We start from the raw sequence: 15,338 nt of genomic DNA on the forward strand, positions 1-15,338 counted from the left end.
AGTTGATTATGGGGCTGGGGCACCTTCCTTATGAGGAAAGGCTACGGCGTTTGGGCCTCTTCAGCCTAGAAAAGAGACGCCTGAGGGGGGACATGATTGAGACATACAAAATTATGCAGGGGATGGACAGAGTGGCTAGGGAGATGCTCTTTACACTCTCCCATAATACCAGAACCAGGGGACATCCACTAAAATTGAGTGTTGGGCGGGTTAGGACAGACAAAAGAAAATATTTCTTTACTCAGCGTGTGGTTGGTCTGTGGAACTCCTTGCCACAGGATGTGGTGATGGCGTCTAGCCTAGACGCCTTTAAAAGGGGATTGGACAAGTTTCTGGAGGAAAAATCCATTATGGGGTACAAGCTATGATATGTATGCGCAACTTCCTGATTTTAGAAATGGGTTATGTCAGAATGCCAGATGCAAGGGAGGGCACCAGGATGAGGTCTCTTGTTATCTGGTGTGCTCCCTGGGGCATTTGGTGGGCCACTGTGAGATAAAGGAAGCTGGACTAGATGGGCCTATGGCCTGATCCAGTGGGGCTGTTCTTATGTAAGTGGACTGATAGCCATCTTTTGACATTCAGGCTCAGAGTACTATATTTGAACATTTGTTCATACCTGGCTCATTTTTGGTAGTTCTTTTTCAGCTTTAGCCTCTTTCTCTTTGGTTAAATCCTTAAGCATCTGCTTCAGTTGCTTCTGATAATCTATAGTGTCACCTGTAGCATGATAAGAAACTTAAAATCTGTTGTGGATCATTCCTGCTTGCAAAAGACAGGCAAGCTGCTACTTTTATTTAGATTTTCCTTCACATTATTTAAACTTATACAGTATTTGAAAAAAAAAGTCACCTACCCTTTGATTTTCCAATTACAAGTGGCCTAGAAGTTGACAACAAAGGAGTCTTCAGTGGTGATTGGCTATCTTTATCGTTTTCTGTGAGTGCTATTAAGAACAAAGTAAAATTGACTAGGATCACAATATTGCATTAATCACAATATAGTATATTTCTAGGCTAAAATAGAAACAGGGTTTCATACATTTGCCATCCATACCTTTTTTTGTTTTGTTTTCACTTGTAGCTCTTAGTGCTTGGACAGGAGCCAAGGCCCAGACAGTCTCACGAGCCTTACTGCTCCCTCTAGCTCAGTGGACTTCAACCTCAAGCTACTCAACATGATGACTAGTGGCTTTTTAACTATATAGACACACCCGAGAGTGAGCATGTGCAGTTACAGGAAATATAGGCTATCAAGAGTTAATAATTTTACATACTAAACTGCCAAGTAAAGCACCATAGTTTGCCAAATAACTATGCAAATAACATTAGTTAACAAATGCAAATAACATTAATTAACAAATAACTAATCCAATAAGATGGACACACTCAAAAAAGGAAAACCATGCATTTATAAAACAAAGAACTCTAAAAAGAGGAAGAAAAGAAATGAAGATACTTTACCAGGGGGAATGTGCTGCTTGTACAACAATTTTATCTTTTCATTCATTTCTCCATTGTACATTGTATCTGTAGAAGGAAGAAAGTGTACCAGAGCCTTCAGCTTCCCACTTGAGCACAAGAAAATATGCTTTTTACAAAGGCAACAGGAATGAATAAAAATATCTGCATATAAATTGAAGATGACAGCCAGGAGAGTTGGCATGTACTGAACAGGTTGTTAATATCTCTGTAGTGATACTTGAAAGTATCAAAGCAACTTTAGTGGAGAAGAGGTGTGTTATCTGAGAGCCAAACCAGACATGGACATAAACACATGCAATAGGAGCATGTTTGAAACACCTCTCCCCTGGTCAAACACACAGGGTGTGTGTGACCTCAGTTGGTACTGGGAGAGGTTCATTTTCCCCACATGGTGTTTTCGGGGGGAAATCCTCACCCCATGGCACTGGCTTCCTCAAATTGCAGTTTCAGGGAATTCTTGGTTTTAAAATGCATCAGGAATGTCCCGTGCATCCTCTGGAATTCCCCGGCCCCAAGCAGGTCACCCTTCAAACAGCTGTTTTAAAGTATTGTGAAAGGCCTGATGATTTTCTCTCCATAATCTGAATAGGTTTGTCTGTTGAGACCATCAGATTGAAAGGAAATGGTGCAGGAAAAGCTTCCTGCTACAAGACACCCTGCAGACTTTAAAGAGCAACTCTAGCCTCAAACAGGGGTCTCTAAACCCCGGGCCCGGGGCCAGATGCGGCCCGCGACAAGCTTCTATCCGGTCTGCAGCCAGCCTCTTGTCCCTGAAAGCCTCTGGCCCACTCAACTATACATGACCAGAGCTGTGCTCTGGTTGTGTCTGGAGTGTTTTCTAAGGGCCAGAGAGGTTGAATGAATGAGCCCATTCATTCATTTATTCACTCATCTAATTCCATCTCTAATTTATTTATTTAAATTTAATATTTAAATTTTTTTCTGGCCCTCAACCCCATGCCAGATATTTGATGTGGCCCCCTGGCCAAAAAGTTTGGAGACCCCTGCTCTAAAAGAATGCTACCTCTCATGTACTAGTCAGGTTGAGAATATGTTAATAAATTCATAAGTAAGAGGGGACATTAAATTTTATGTAAGATACACAAAAGTTTCCAATATCTCTTTGCATATAGTAGCATAATATCCTGTGATTATCAACCAGTGTCAAAGATGTCACAAAAATGTTCTGAGAACTGGATTAAGAACCACAGTGCCAGGAAAGCACCCATATAACAAGATACTCTGCTTCACTAAGAAATCATATCTATGCACCCAATGGCAACTGCATTTTTTGGAAACATAGTTACCTAAGTAGCTGGCAAACGCTTTGAATTCAATGAGATTATCCATATTTTCATCCAGAAGCCGAAATGCTCTTCTTGCTAGGACCTCCGTATGTTCACCACATGTCCAAGGTGAGACAAGTTTAAAAAGATTAGTGAATTGCTGAGAGTCAATTCTATACTGCTCGGCATAAGGTCTGCTTGGGTCATGGCGCTGAATTACAACTGCACTATTCCATTCCCAGTAACAGCTGATTAGATGTTCTCTCTAAGGAGAATCAAGAAAGAAACTAAGGTTAAAATAGAAAAAATAATTGCAATCTGGATCAATTTTAAAATCGTTAGGTGCAATGGCATCTCAAAAACTCGTGTTTCAGAATTATATTTCTTTTAATCCCCCTTTGTTATGGAAATCATTCCAAATTAAATGTGGGAAAGCTTATGCATCAGATTGTATACCCATGACAAAAGGTGAAAAGAAAGCATTATACTATCAGACTTTACCCCAGCAATTTTCAGCCTTTTTCATCTCATGGTACACTGACAAGGCACTAAAATTTTGAAGGCACACTATCAGTTTTTGTGACAATTGACAAGGTAGTGAACCTGCACTGACAGCAAGGGCTCCCATTCCCCTGTGACCCTACTAAACAAATGATCCTTCCCCAAACTCCCACAGCACACCTACAAACCACTCGTAGCACACCAGTGTGCCATGGCACAGTGGTTGAAAATGGCTGCTCTAGCCTTTTCTTTTTGATGGTGATTTGTGTATTTCTACAAAGCAAGCATAAGTGGAGGGCTCCTAGCCCCCCTGGATGTTGGTGAAACAGGGAAATCCTCATTTCATGGCAAGTTTACTTTGAAATGAGTCAAGATGAATTCACTGAAGGTTGGGCTGTAGAGGGAAGTGCAAGTGTATAAATGCTACTCTCTCTGCTGTTGGGATGCAGAATGTGCACTTTCTTCTTTGCTTCTTACCCACTCTGAGGTATGCAGAGAGGTTTACATAGAGGTTTACAATTTACATAGAGGATACATTGCTGAAAATGGTGTGTATTTCAAAAACACAGAAATGAAATATTTCTTTACCCAGAATATTACCCACAATAAAGAATATTTCTTTACCCAGCATGTAATTACTTTGTGGAACTCTTTGCCACTCTTTGTGGAACTCTTTGCCAGAGGAAGTAGTGATGGCATCTTGCCTGGATGCCTTTAAAGGGGATTGGACAAATTTCTGGAGGAAAAGTTCATTATGGGAAAAGTTCAAGTCATAGTAGGTATGTGCAAGCTCTTGGTTTTAGAGGCAGGCTGCCTCTGATTGCCAGATGGAGGGGAGGGTACCGGGACCCAGATTGTGTCTGTTGTCTTGTGTGCTCCCTGGGGCATTTGGTGGGCCACTGAGATACAGGAAGCTGGACTAGATGGGCCTTTGGCCTGATCCAGCAAGGTTCTTCTTATGTTCTTATGAAAGTCGGCTTTTCCACAGAAAACAATGGGATTCACATGAGTTAGGGGAACAATCCATAAGCACTCGCACTGATGAATGGCAATGGTGGTGGCAGGCTACTGGGAGCAAGGCTGCTGATGTCAATGGCTCACTACACCATGCAATAAAATTCAGTGCTTGGGGAGGGAGGTTTTGTATGTGCTTAAATCACAAGAATGAATTCCGCCCCCCCCCACACCCTCCTCAAATCTGTGAACCCTCCCATGCTCCTACTTTAATCCTGGAGGGACCACTCAGGTCTTTGGATTTCTGACTGCAGTGCCATATCTTTCTACCTCTTGTGAGTTTTAATTTTTTTTCTAGGCTTGCCTGCCTCTGATTCAAGGCAAAGTCCATTCCATCCTGCCTACCTGCCAGCCAGCCAAAACTAGAAAGAAAGCTCACAAGAGGCAGAAAGAGAAAGATGCGGTAATGAAGATGGCGCCAGAAGCTCTGAGAGCTGAGTTAAGTCTCCCTCCAGATTCAAATAGGAGTATGGGAGGTTTCATAGCTTTGAGGAGGGATGGAGGAGAGGAGGACCTAGGACTGGGAGACTCATTCTTGGAGTTTAAGAACAACACACACAAAAGTCCGTCGCCCCCCCAGCAACAAACCTGTCTGACCATCACTGAAGTCTAGGCCTGGGTTCATTCTTCCAGGATCATATTGGCCAAAAGTATGTCTCTCCCCTCTGATGCACTTTAAAGCTTCTCCTACCTGAACCTTACGTTGGGCAACACTGCCATTTACCAGGCTTTAGAAGAAGCTGTTTACTGGTCCTCAGATTAAGCTTAACTGTGTTATGTTAAAAACAAGCCTGTGCAAATCCCATGTCCAGTATTAATTTTTAAATCATGCTATTTTTAAAAAATGGGTAAAATAAGACCATACAAATTGAGAGCTACCAGTACTAGTTTTCCAATACCCCCTTCTGGAACGCAAGAGGATAATTGTAGAAAAAGCTGCTGTACCAACTGTGAAGGTATAAGTTATGGGGAAGAAAAATACATAAAACTTTGCGTGTTCCTCTCTTTTAGGAGGGTAGAGGAAGAAATTAGCCCATGCTCTTCAAAAATACAAATCAATTTTAGAATTTTAAAAGGCCTATTTTACTTATTTTTAAGACCCCACTTTAAATGCTCTTTTAGATCTGAATAGCAACTGTGGCTGAAAAGGGAACTTCAAGATTAAAAGCTAACTGCAAAATTGTGTTATCCGATTTCTAAACAGAACACACCAATACATATTTAGACATCAAAAGGTTATTTTGTGGGGTAGCATCCTTTTATTTCAGGGATGCACATACCTTAAACAAGTCATACAGCTCTTCCAAGTCTTCTGGAGCAATGGAAACATCTGGGATAACCACTCTGAGCTTAAAAGAAACAGGAATGGCCTTAGTAACAAACTGGTATTGCTGCTGGTAATACCACTTCTTATGATGTCCTAGGGCAGTCAAAAAATGTATTAGTTGGAGATGGACCCCAACTCTTCCCGTGCAATGTCTTTAGATTCTTACTGACAGCCCAATCCTATCCACACTTTCCTGGGAGTAAGCCCCATTGCTCTAATGGGACTTACTTCTGAGTAGACATGCATAGGATTGGGCTGCGAGTCATCTTGTGTCTCCCTTCAGATTAAGCAACACCAACTTTCTTCCAAAAAAAGCCAGAAGGTTACATTGTCCTATTATACTCCAGCTCCTGCTATCCTTTTCAACTTTCAATAATAGTTTCACCACCTACCATGAACCAAAATGGTCAGATGCAGCCATCAGACTCTTGCCCTCAGCTCAAGATTTTCTTACCTAACAAGCAGTTTACCATGTAGAAAGATCAAGGGAAAAGGTGAGAGAAAAAACAAAATGGCATGCCCCAAGTGGCTTAACTTTTCTCCATCTCACAAAACTGGGACCACTCATGGGTTGTGCCATTCACTTTCTTAGTGGCTCAATATTTTTAGGTGTCTCATCCTCTTCCTTCTACAAATTAAACACTGCAGCAGGTTTTAATATGTTTAAATCTGTAAGCAACAGAGAATTCTGCATTTGTATAGCTCTGGCATGGTTTAAAGGAAACAAGATATTTTGGATTTGGAGAACTCTTACCACATTTTGTTTGGTTGTCTCTTCATGGCTCTGCAGAACACGAATCCTGTGTTTGTACCGCATGTGCTCAATCTGCTCCACAGAGTGGTCTCCAAATTTCTAGAATACAGAGATGGATTTTTATTTTAGACTGAAAATGGCAAGGATGTTCACCTACAGATACACGCTTATGTTGAAAAAGCATACAACGTAAGTCTGTTTAAACAAGAATTTGTACAATGTCCATCACAGTCATGCTCTCTGCAATTTGATTAATGCAACATATAGGAACGGAACACCTCAGCATTCTGATTAGACACTCAGTAGCTTTGACATTCTTATCTACCTCATAAGAATCCCGAATCAGGTCTGCTATTTCAGTTACAGGACAGGGTTCCAGGTCATCACTGAAAAAGGCATGCTGATTCCCAATCAGTGGCAAGGGGCTCTCCTCATTCTTCACATGATCTAAAAACCTAGAAGAAGATATTGTTTCAAATCTACTGTGTATTGTAGCAATATAATGTACCAGTGCAGGATCCTAGTATTAAAGAGTGTTAGTTTTTACTTCTCCGTTTTAGGAAAAAAATCTTACTGACCCTGATCCAGGCACAGAGCAAATCTGAAATTGCTCTCAGAAGAATACATCCCTCTATGAAGCTTGTAACAGAAACTTACTGCTCCAGGAAATGAACTGAAAATAGCACTGACATTGCTCACAGATGCAGTCTTCTGCATCAACAGGAAGATTCTGCCCTGTATCAGGTTTCTGGAAGCTGTAGTACTACTTTTCTTGAAAATAGACACTGATGAGCATAGTAGTGAAACAAGCCTTGCCAGTAAGCATTCACAATCTGGTTTAGTATTTCAGATTATTATTTTATTACTATTAAATAAGCAACCTACTAATTTTGGTATCCATTTTTTTAAGCAGGAGCTTAGATCGTTAGTATGACAATACAAACCATACAATACGGTACCTGCTAAGAATCATCAAGGCATGCCCATCATCCTTGCTATTACACAGTTCCACAGCATTGGCCTCAAGGATAGCCAAGCCAAACTGGAAAATGGCTTTGATCCCATCAAAGAAGAAGCAGTCTACAACATTCACAGCACTTTCAAGGGGCATGATACTGAGAAAAAGGGTGAGGAACCATGACAGGGAAACAGAAGCCAGTGTGGAGAGGTCTTTCATGTGTTCAGCAAGTTCAGGAAGTCGCTCTTTGATTAGCTCTTCAAATACAGATTGATCTACTTGAGCACCTGAAAAATTACAGCAGATCAGATTGGTAATATTATTTGCTTTAAAACCACAAAAACAATTTACAGCTTAAAGCAATGCAAAATCAACACAATCTGCACTTATCTACCATTATCTACCCTGAAGTAGCTAATTCCATGACTAAGGCTGCAATCCTAACCAATTTTTTCAGCACTGACATAAGGGCAATGCAACTCCGAGGTAAGGGAACAAACATTGCCCTGCCTTGAGGAGGCCTCTATGACTGCCCCCCAACTGCAGGATGCAGCACATGCCCCACTGGCACAGCTATGCCAGTGCTGGAAAGTTGGTTAGGATTGCACCCTGTAAGACCCTTCTCTTAATGGTAATCTCACAGTGGTAATCTAGCACCTAGATGTTTTTCCACATGCTCTAAAGAAAAACACACACAAGAACATCCTCTGGAGAATTACCAAGAAATAATACTGGATGTCGCTGGAACATTTTTCATCTGAAAAGCACAATAATGTTATTACAAACAATTGTCAAAAGAAAGCAGCAATGAGTGATTTATGCAATACAAATAAAGCACTGTATATTCCCTCCATTCTACATATACAAGACACTAGCTAAATCTCAACAATGAATAATGAACTGCGGAGTTGCTCTTTTATTGCCCCATATAAAGAATTCAAATGCCCACAGAGACTTCCAATGATGAAAAGATTACTGTGGAACAGCAGTGACATTATGGAATTCATTTCATTGAGGATCAGCCAAATGCTGATCTAGGATTTGCAAGAAGACAACACAAAGACACAGAAAAGAAGAGAGGGAATCTCACCAATCACCCGTTGATTAAAGTAATCTGGAAGCATCCTCTCACACACTGCGACAAGCAGCCAGAAGGCTTCCTCCTCTTTGGCATATAGCAACAAAACCGAGGTTAATATATTCATGGACTGTTAGGAAATCAAAGAAGAAAAACTCGGTTTCAGTGACACATCTTTCAAAAGCATCCTTCAATAAAGGTATCTTTTAAAAGTCTGTGGAAATTTAAAGTTCATTTTAAAGAGAATATACATGAAAATCAAAAGTACTACTGAACTTACTGCAGTCTGAGAAATATTTGTCTCTCAATTTGTATATGACCTTTTTCAAGTTAAATATATTACAATCTTTACAAAATCAAACTGTAAGAGAGTACCAAACTCTGCTACTTTTCCTCACTTAACACAGGTATAGTTCACGCAAACTATATTTTTACTATGTCAAAACTTAAGCTAGGAAAAGAAACAGAACAGACAAGGCTGTATATTTTCAAACTGACTTTACATAGTTAAAGAAAAACAAAATCTCAAGCTTCTCTGTACTGGTGACTTGTTATGCATACAGTTCTGAACATATAGATGAAGCACTTCTGTTTAGCTCACATAATTATGGAGATGCAATGAAACAGACATTTCTTTCAGAACTGGGTTTTCATTCTGTTAGAATGAGTTTCTGAGACAGAAATTATATGGACTCCTCATGTGTAACCCAAGACAAAAAGACTCAATATTAGAAAATGGTCTATAGCTTAGGGCGCAATCCTAACCCCTTATGTCAGTGCTTTCAAGCACTGACATAAGGGCAATGCAGCTCCAAGGTAAGGGAACAAACATTCCCTTACTTTGAGGAGGCCTCTGTGAGTGACACCCAACTGCAGGATGCACCACACGGCCCATTGGCACAGTGCTGGAAAGCACTGACATAAGGGGTTAGGATTGCACCCTTAGTGACAGACCATGTGCTTCCAATGCAAAAGGTCCCAAATTCTATCCCATTATCCCTGTTTAATGGCTCTGAGATAACAAATGGGGAATTATTTCTACACAAGGCCTTGGAGAGCTATTGCCAGTTGGACTAGAGATGTGAGTTAGATAAACCAATTGTCTGATTCAGTACTTGTGTGCTACACAAACAAAAGGGTTCTTTTAATTCCATAAATGGAGGCAACCCATAGAAGCAGAAATGGCAAAACAAAAGTAGCTTCTCTGTTTGGCCTCTAACGCTGTTAGAAATATGGAACAGAGTCCACAAAAATAATCTAAATCCTATACTGCTTTGGAGGAGCAAAATTGCCCTTTGTGATCCAATCAGGCTTCATGCAAGAATTAAAACAGAGATCAGACAGAAGCTCTCACCTTTTCTAGAGCACCCATCATAAATTTTTTTCACACTTAGGCCTGTGATTCTAGAGCAAGAGAGTGCTCACCTATTTACTGATGGCCTATTAGAGCTTTACCTGGCAGTACCCAATTTTGGGGTTTCTATGTGCATAAGCTGTTAAAACTCTTCTCAGCGCAGCTATGCCAGTTTCATTCTGGAAGGCAGGGTGCTCAGGTAATGAGCGATGCAAATCACGTTCTATTTCCTCAGTTGCTATGCAACACATGCCCATGGACACCTCTACTAAATTTTCATAGTAACCAGGATGGGAATACAAATCGGTCACAGCATCTGAAGGCATAAGTAAAGGCAAAGTGAAAGATCAGTTATAAATTCATTAATTTTGGTATATAAAACACTGTATTTGTCAAAATAACATAGAAAGCAAGGATATGTACCTACTTATCAAACCAGATTCTGCAAATACCATATACTCCTGAGCCAAAGTGACACTGGAACATTCAGCAGCATTTTTCTGAGATACAGCATTCTCCAGAAGGAGGAGCATGGCTCTGAAATGCTCGCCTGACCAACTGTTAACCATTCTTGACATTAACTGTACACTGCAAAAAATATACTTACCTATTTATGAACTAGACATGCAGGATTCCCTTTCCCAAAACAGATTTCAAAAGGAAGGATTTAATCATGCAAGTGTCAAAATCCTAAATAATATACTGAAGATCATTATTTTATAGCACAATCCTAGGCATGTCTACTCAGAAGTAAGCCCCACTGAGTTCAGTTGGAACTTGCTGTAGAGCAAGTGAATATATGATTGAAGGCTTAAATTACCAGTTCTGCACTGACCCTGAAATTGTGTAGGAAATCTTAAGTCTCTAATTTCAATTATTTGTGCCAAATGTAATGTCTCAGTGTCTGATGACTTAAATACATTCTTATTTTGAAATAAGTGATGTTATGCTTTATGACCTATTATGCACTCTGTTATTTTATTTACTGCAGCATTTTAAATACTTATTAATGTGTAAAGAAATTGCTGTTACTTAAACATCTACATAGCCACTCAATCCTCTCAATCCTAAGAGAGGAATACTTTTCTGTTTAATTTTTTCTCCAATACATCTAAACACCAGAACAGCTTCTGTTCCATTCCTGAAACATAGAATAGGAAATAGGCCACCCCCATTTCCCTTTCTTCACTCAAATTGCAGAGAACACTGCTACAGAGAGCAAAAGCACATTCATTCCTGTTGGCTTCTTGCCATAAGTGAATGTCTGTTGGCCAAGTTCAACAGACATTATGGAGTTCTCACCTGAGAAAAGGAGCCACAGTTTGCCTCGTAAAGATTCTGGGATTCCCATAGCAACTAGTTTTCTTATTTTCTCTGTTCGAAACATACAAACAGTTCTGCCATACTCAGCAAAGTGATCATTCCACAGGCTCTCTTTGATCTGCTCCCTAGACTGGAAGGAAAACATGCTGCTAAATCTATCTTGTTTATATCAAACACAATGCAAGGAAATAGCCACTCATTCAAAAAATGTATTATTTATTTGTAGTGATACAATGCAGAATCAAACTAGACTTAGAGGGTAATCCTGCCTTATTATCAATCTCTGCCTTTCTGACGGAACAAGAAAGCACCTACATTCTACAGTCTTTTGGATGGGGGGGGGTGCAGAATACTCCAAGGGTATTAAGATGTAGGAGTGAGAAAGGTGATACCAGTGATTCAGTATCGGATGCTGATTTATTATCCAAGTCTCACCATAAACCTTGAGACAGATAAATGTATAACCAATTTCCATATTATAACTTGAAAAACCATTCCTGCAATCATCATAAATGCACTGATATACTGTACATTTGTTGTGTAAGGACCCAATCCTATCCAACTTTCCAGCTCCAGTGCAGCCCCAATGCAGCCCCAAGATAAGGGAACAAATGTTCCCATATCTTGAGGAGGCCTCTGTGACTGCCTCCCCACAACAGGAAGCAGTGCATACCCCATTGGCACAGCAGCACTGGAAAATTGGATAGGATTGGGCCCTAAGTGTGGTTGGGGCCACATTCTAACCTGCAGCACTCCCTATATAGATAAGAAAAGGAATGCACTGAAAAATTCGGACTATGAAAAGCAAGGCAAAAGGATATACATGTGAATGCAAGTTAGGCCTTTCATCTAATGGCCAGGCTGTGTTTCTTTCTATCTCTTCTCTGGAGAATTAGAAACGTCCCAAAACCAAATCCTTAACTTCTTTAATGCCCAAGCTTGTCAGTAACATTAACAAAATGTCAGAGAGCACAAAGTAAGGCTCTGCTTTTAAGCTATGCTTCCAAACTCTAACATGGCTTTACATACCATTCTAAAATCCAGGCCATCCATTCCAGAATGATGAAATGTTGAACTGAGTGCTTCTGCATTCAGCAGATGTCTGCTATTTTTATCATTTTCACTTTTGTCATTGCTTTGTGAAGCTATTATTCCCAAATTCCCAAATTCATAGTCTGCACATGTTGAATGAGGACTCTGCAACACAAGTAGAGACAACATTTTCAGAATCAAATCTGAAAACCACACTGTACAGTATTGACCCAAGAGATTCTAGATAATACTAAAACAGTTTATCAACAGACTAATTTTTCTAGCTTTGCGAGAAACACACAGAGCTAACTGCAAACGAATGAATAAACATAAAAGATTCCAACAACTGCTTCTAATTAACACATAAACATGAACTCTCTTGCTATTTCTCAAGCAATGTTTTTCAGTTATGTATACTGCACTCTTACAAATTAGGTACTAAACTAATTCTTGAACTGAGCTTCTTTGGGCAGATGTGCTCCTTAAATTGAAGAGTGTTGAAATTTTATATTTATACAGCATTGTAGTGGATAAGCTGCAACACTAGCAGAAGTAATGAGCTGAAGCATCAATCTTTCTTCCCTACATCTCTGGGATTTGTCTCTCTCTGGAAGTGGATAAACAACGCCTTCCTCTTCCACAGACTTGTGTGGATCCTTCATACTGGACTTCCATTTCAAATCTCTCCTACCTTTGTGAATCTCACACCTTATTGTCAGAATGCTGAGGATATGAGATATATATGTCACCTTAAAGCAATGGTGCTATCAATAAATGTATACAATTTTTTCTGCTCCCCTCAAACATTACATGCTACAATGTAACTGCTACATTAACAAAATGTAGCATACAGTGCACAGTTAAAACAGGTCAGACATTTAAATACCATATCTTTGCCTTTCAAACTGTTATAGATGGCTGGTTTGCTGGCTTTCACTTGCTTCAGTCGCAGCAGCAGATTCTCCACCAGGGTATCCCTGTCCTTCAGCTCAATAAACTGAAACGCTGTCTTGCTTTTTATGCTAATAATGATAGGATTGGGCAGAAGGCTAGTGTCCTCCATCTTCTCAATAGTGACCACCTGTATAAAGAGTACACAATGTATTTATTCACAATATTTCAGAGACATTTTCTGGTAATGATATCGATACATCTTTAGCATAAAGTAGAAAACATGGCATAAGAGATACACAGATGCTATCTGAATATTTTGGTAATATATTGAAAAGTGTAAGAATTAACAGCCTATGGAGACAAATGCCACGACCTCCACCCAAAGAACTGCCCAATTACAGCCCAATCCTGAATTGCCTGGCATTCAGGGTTGCAACAGCGCCAAAATGGCTGCTGCAGCATCCTGACCATGCCGGGCAGCTGGGGGCAGCTCCCAAAGCCTCCTTAGGGAAAGGAGCATTTGTCCCCTTCCCCCAAGTAAGGTAAGCAGCCCCACAATGAGGCTACTCGACCCTGCACTGGCTATTTTGCCAATACAGAGTAAAGAAGTCCCATGTTGTTCCGAGAGGCCCAACACAGGGCTTTGGATCCGGCATAGCTGTGCTCCGCCAGTCATGTCCCCTCCTGCCCGCTCTCTCCTCCACTATGCCTTCTCCCTGCCTTCCCCCACCTCCCTCTCCATCCCAGAACACCTTCCCCATGCCCCCACTCACCTTTCTACCACCCAGTGCTCGCCTGGAGCACTGGGCGCCCATCTCTCGTCCTCCGCCCAGCGCTGGCTCGCACTGAGCTAGTGCCTGCGCTAGTCGGGCAGTAAGTGTCGTAGGATTGGGCCCTTAGTCCTATGTGCCCAAGTGCCATGTGAACTTCCAATTTCTCACTCAGGAAATCTCCATGCTGCATGGCAAAGCCCTTCTGAAGCCAAGATGGGTCTAAAAAGTAGTTTGCCTTATGATATAGAGATCTGCTACCTCAAAGGAAAGGTTTAAAAATTCCATCATGCCAAAGCCACCAACTGCAGCTAAAGTAGCTCTTTGCACCTAACCAGCTTAACAAAATTGCATCCTTGTACTCTGTGTGCAAAGTAATTCCAGAGAACTGTCACTGCCTAGTTCTCTGCTCACAATCCCTTTTTAGACTGTCCACTCTACCCATACATATATTTAGAAAGGTAGGAAAACTCCATGTAAGCTAACAGTGCAATGCTATGCATTTTGGCTCAGAGGAAAGCCCCATTGTGTTCAATAGAACTTAGGCTGCAATCCTAACCACACTTTCCTGAGAATAAGCCTTAATGAACAAAACAGGACTTACTTCGAGTAGACCTGGTTAGGATTGTGCCCTTACTCATTTAAGCATGTATAAGATTACAGCCTAAAGGGTGTTAAGGAGTAACCACTCTACATGAAGAATTTCAAAAGCATTTCAAGTAAAGTTTATAGCTAACCCACTTTGTAGAACTCGGTATTCATGATTATTATTGCTCAGTGGAGAGAAGCCAATTACTATTTAATGTGCAAACCTTGGATGATAGTTACATATCACATAAGCACTAACCATTTCCTGACACATAATGTGCCTTATTAGTTAGAAACAATTTGGAATAAACAAAATGATACAATTCTCTACAACTTAGAAAGCTTTCCCCTAAAGCAAAATTTTACCCCGCAAATTGATTTGTCATAATTACAGATTTTAAAGCAAATGGATAACAGTGAGATACAAAAAACCCCTAACCTCTACAAGTGGGATAAGAACATTACAGCAGCCATCATCTTTGCTGGCAAAACAGATATAGCTGTCAGAGGCATACATCCTTCCAGCTGTGTGACAGCGGCTAAAGGGAGTCCACAGGGAGCAGTCCATGACTTCATGAAGCTTCTCTTTCTTTGGTAGCCTGAAAAAGGCTCTGAAGTACTCGTTCTGTGCTCTGGATTCCAGATCCCTTTAAAAAAAAAAAAAAAAGAATAAAATTTAATTCAAGGCTGAACCCTGCATTAAGTGAGTTGTTTTCTTCTGATACTGTCATTAAAGGCTGACCCCTGTACACACTTATACTGTATACACTTATACTTGGTGTATAAGTATGTACTGGTTCGGTTCTGAAGGTATACAGAAGTTGGAATGTATACAGGCAGGACATTGTATTCACAGAGGCTTTGATCTGTCCCCCCACCCCACAAATATGAAAATTGTGGATATAGGGGAAAGCTATTTGAATGGCACCCTCTGTGTGGACCCTCTGCACCAATTGCCTTGGTTTTTGTTTAGAA

General features: G+C 40.5%; 1 protein-coding gene across 3 annotated transcripts in view; it reads right to left on the reverse strand.

Moving 5' to 3' along the window:
- TBC1D8 (TBC1 domain family member 8) overlaps positions 1-15,338 on the reverse strand; it is a 58,418-nt gene that overhangs the window by 3,070 nt on the left and 40,010 nt on the right. For all 3 annotated transcript variants that reach the window (XM_066619814.1, XM_066619813.1, XM_066619815.1), the window contains exons 6-19: positions 14,803-15,010; positions 12,998-13,192; positions 12,109-12,276; positions 11,059-11,209; positions 9,858-10,072; positions 8,415-8,532; positions 7,326-7,611; positions 6,692-6,821; positions 6,367-6,465; positions 5,566-5,634; positions 2,792-3,035; positions 1,464-1,529; positions 857-946; positions 620-720 (exon numbers count right to left, since the gene is read on the reverse strand). In XM_066619814.1, the coding sequence (XP_066475911.1) occupies positions 620-720; positions 857-946; positions 1,464-1,529; positions 2,792-3,035; positions 5,566-5,634; positions 6,367-6,465; positions 6,692-6,821; positions 7,326-7,611; positions 8,415-8,532; positions 9,858-10,072; positions 11,059-11,209; positions 12,109-12,276; positions 12,998-13,192; positions 14,803-15,010 (2,140 nt within the window). The remainder of the gene's footprint in view (positions 1-619; positions 721-856; positions 947-1,463; positions 1,530-2,791; positions 3,036-5,565; positions 5,635-6,366; positions 6,466-6,691; positions 6,822-7,325; positions 7,612-8,414; positions 8,533-9,857; positions 10,073-11,058; positions 11,210-12,108; positions 12,277-12,997; positions 13,193-14,802; positions 15,011-15,338) is intronic.

The sequence above is a fragment of the Tiliqua scincoides genome, chromosome 3, assembly GCF_035046505.1.
Source record: "Tiliqua scincoides isolate rTilSci1 chromosome 3, rTilSci1.hap2, whole genome shotgun sequence".
Classification (NCBI taxonomy): Eukaryota; Metazoa; Chordata; class Lepidosauria; order Squamata; family Scincidae; genus Tiliqua; species Tiliqua scincoides.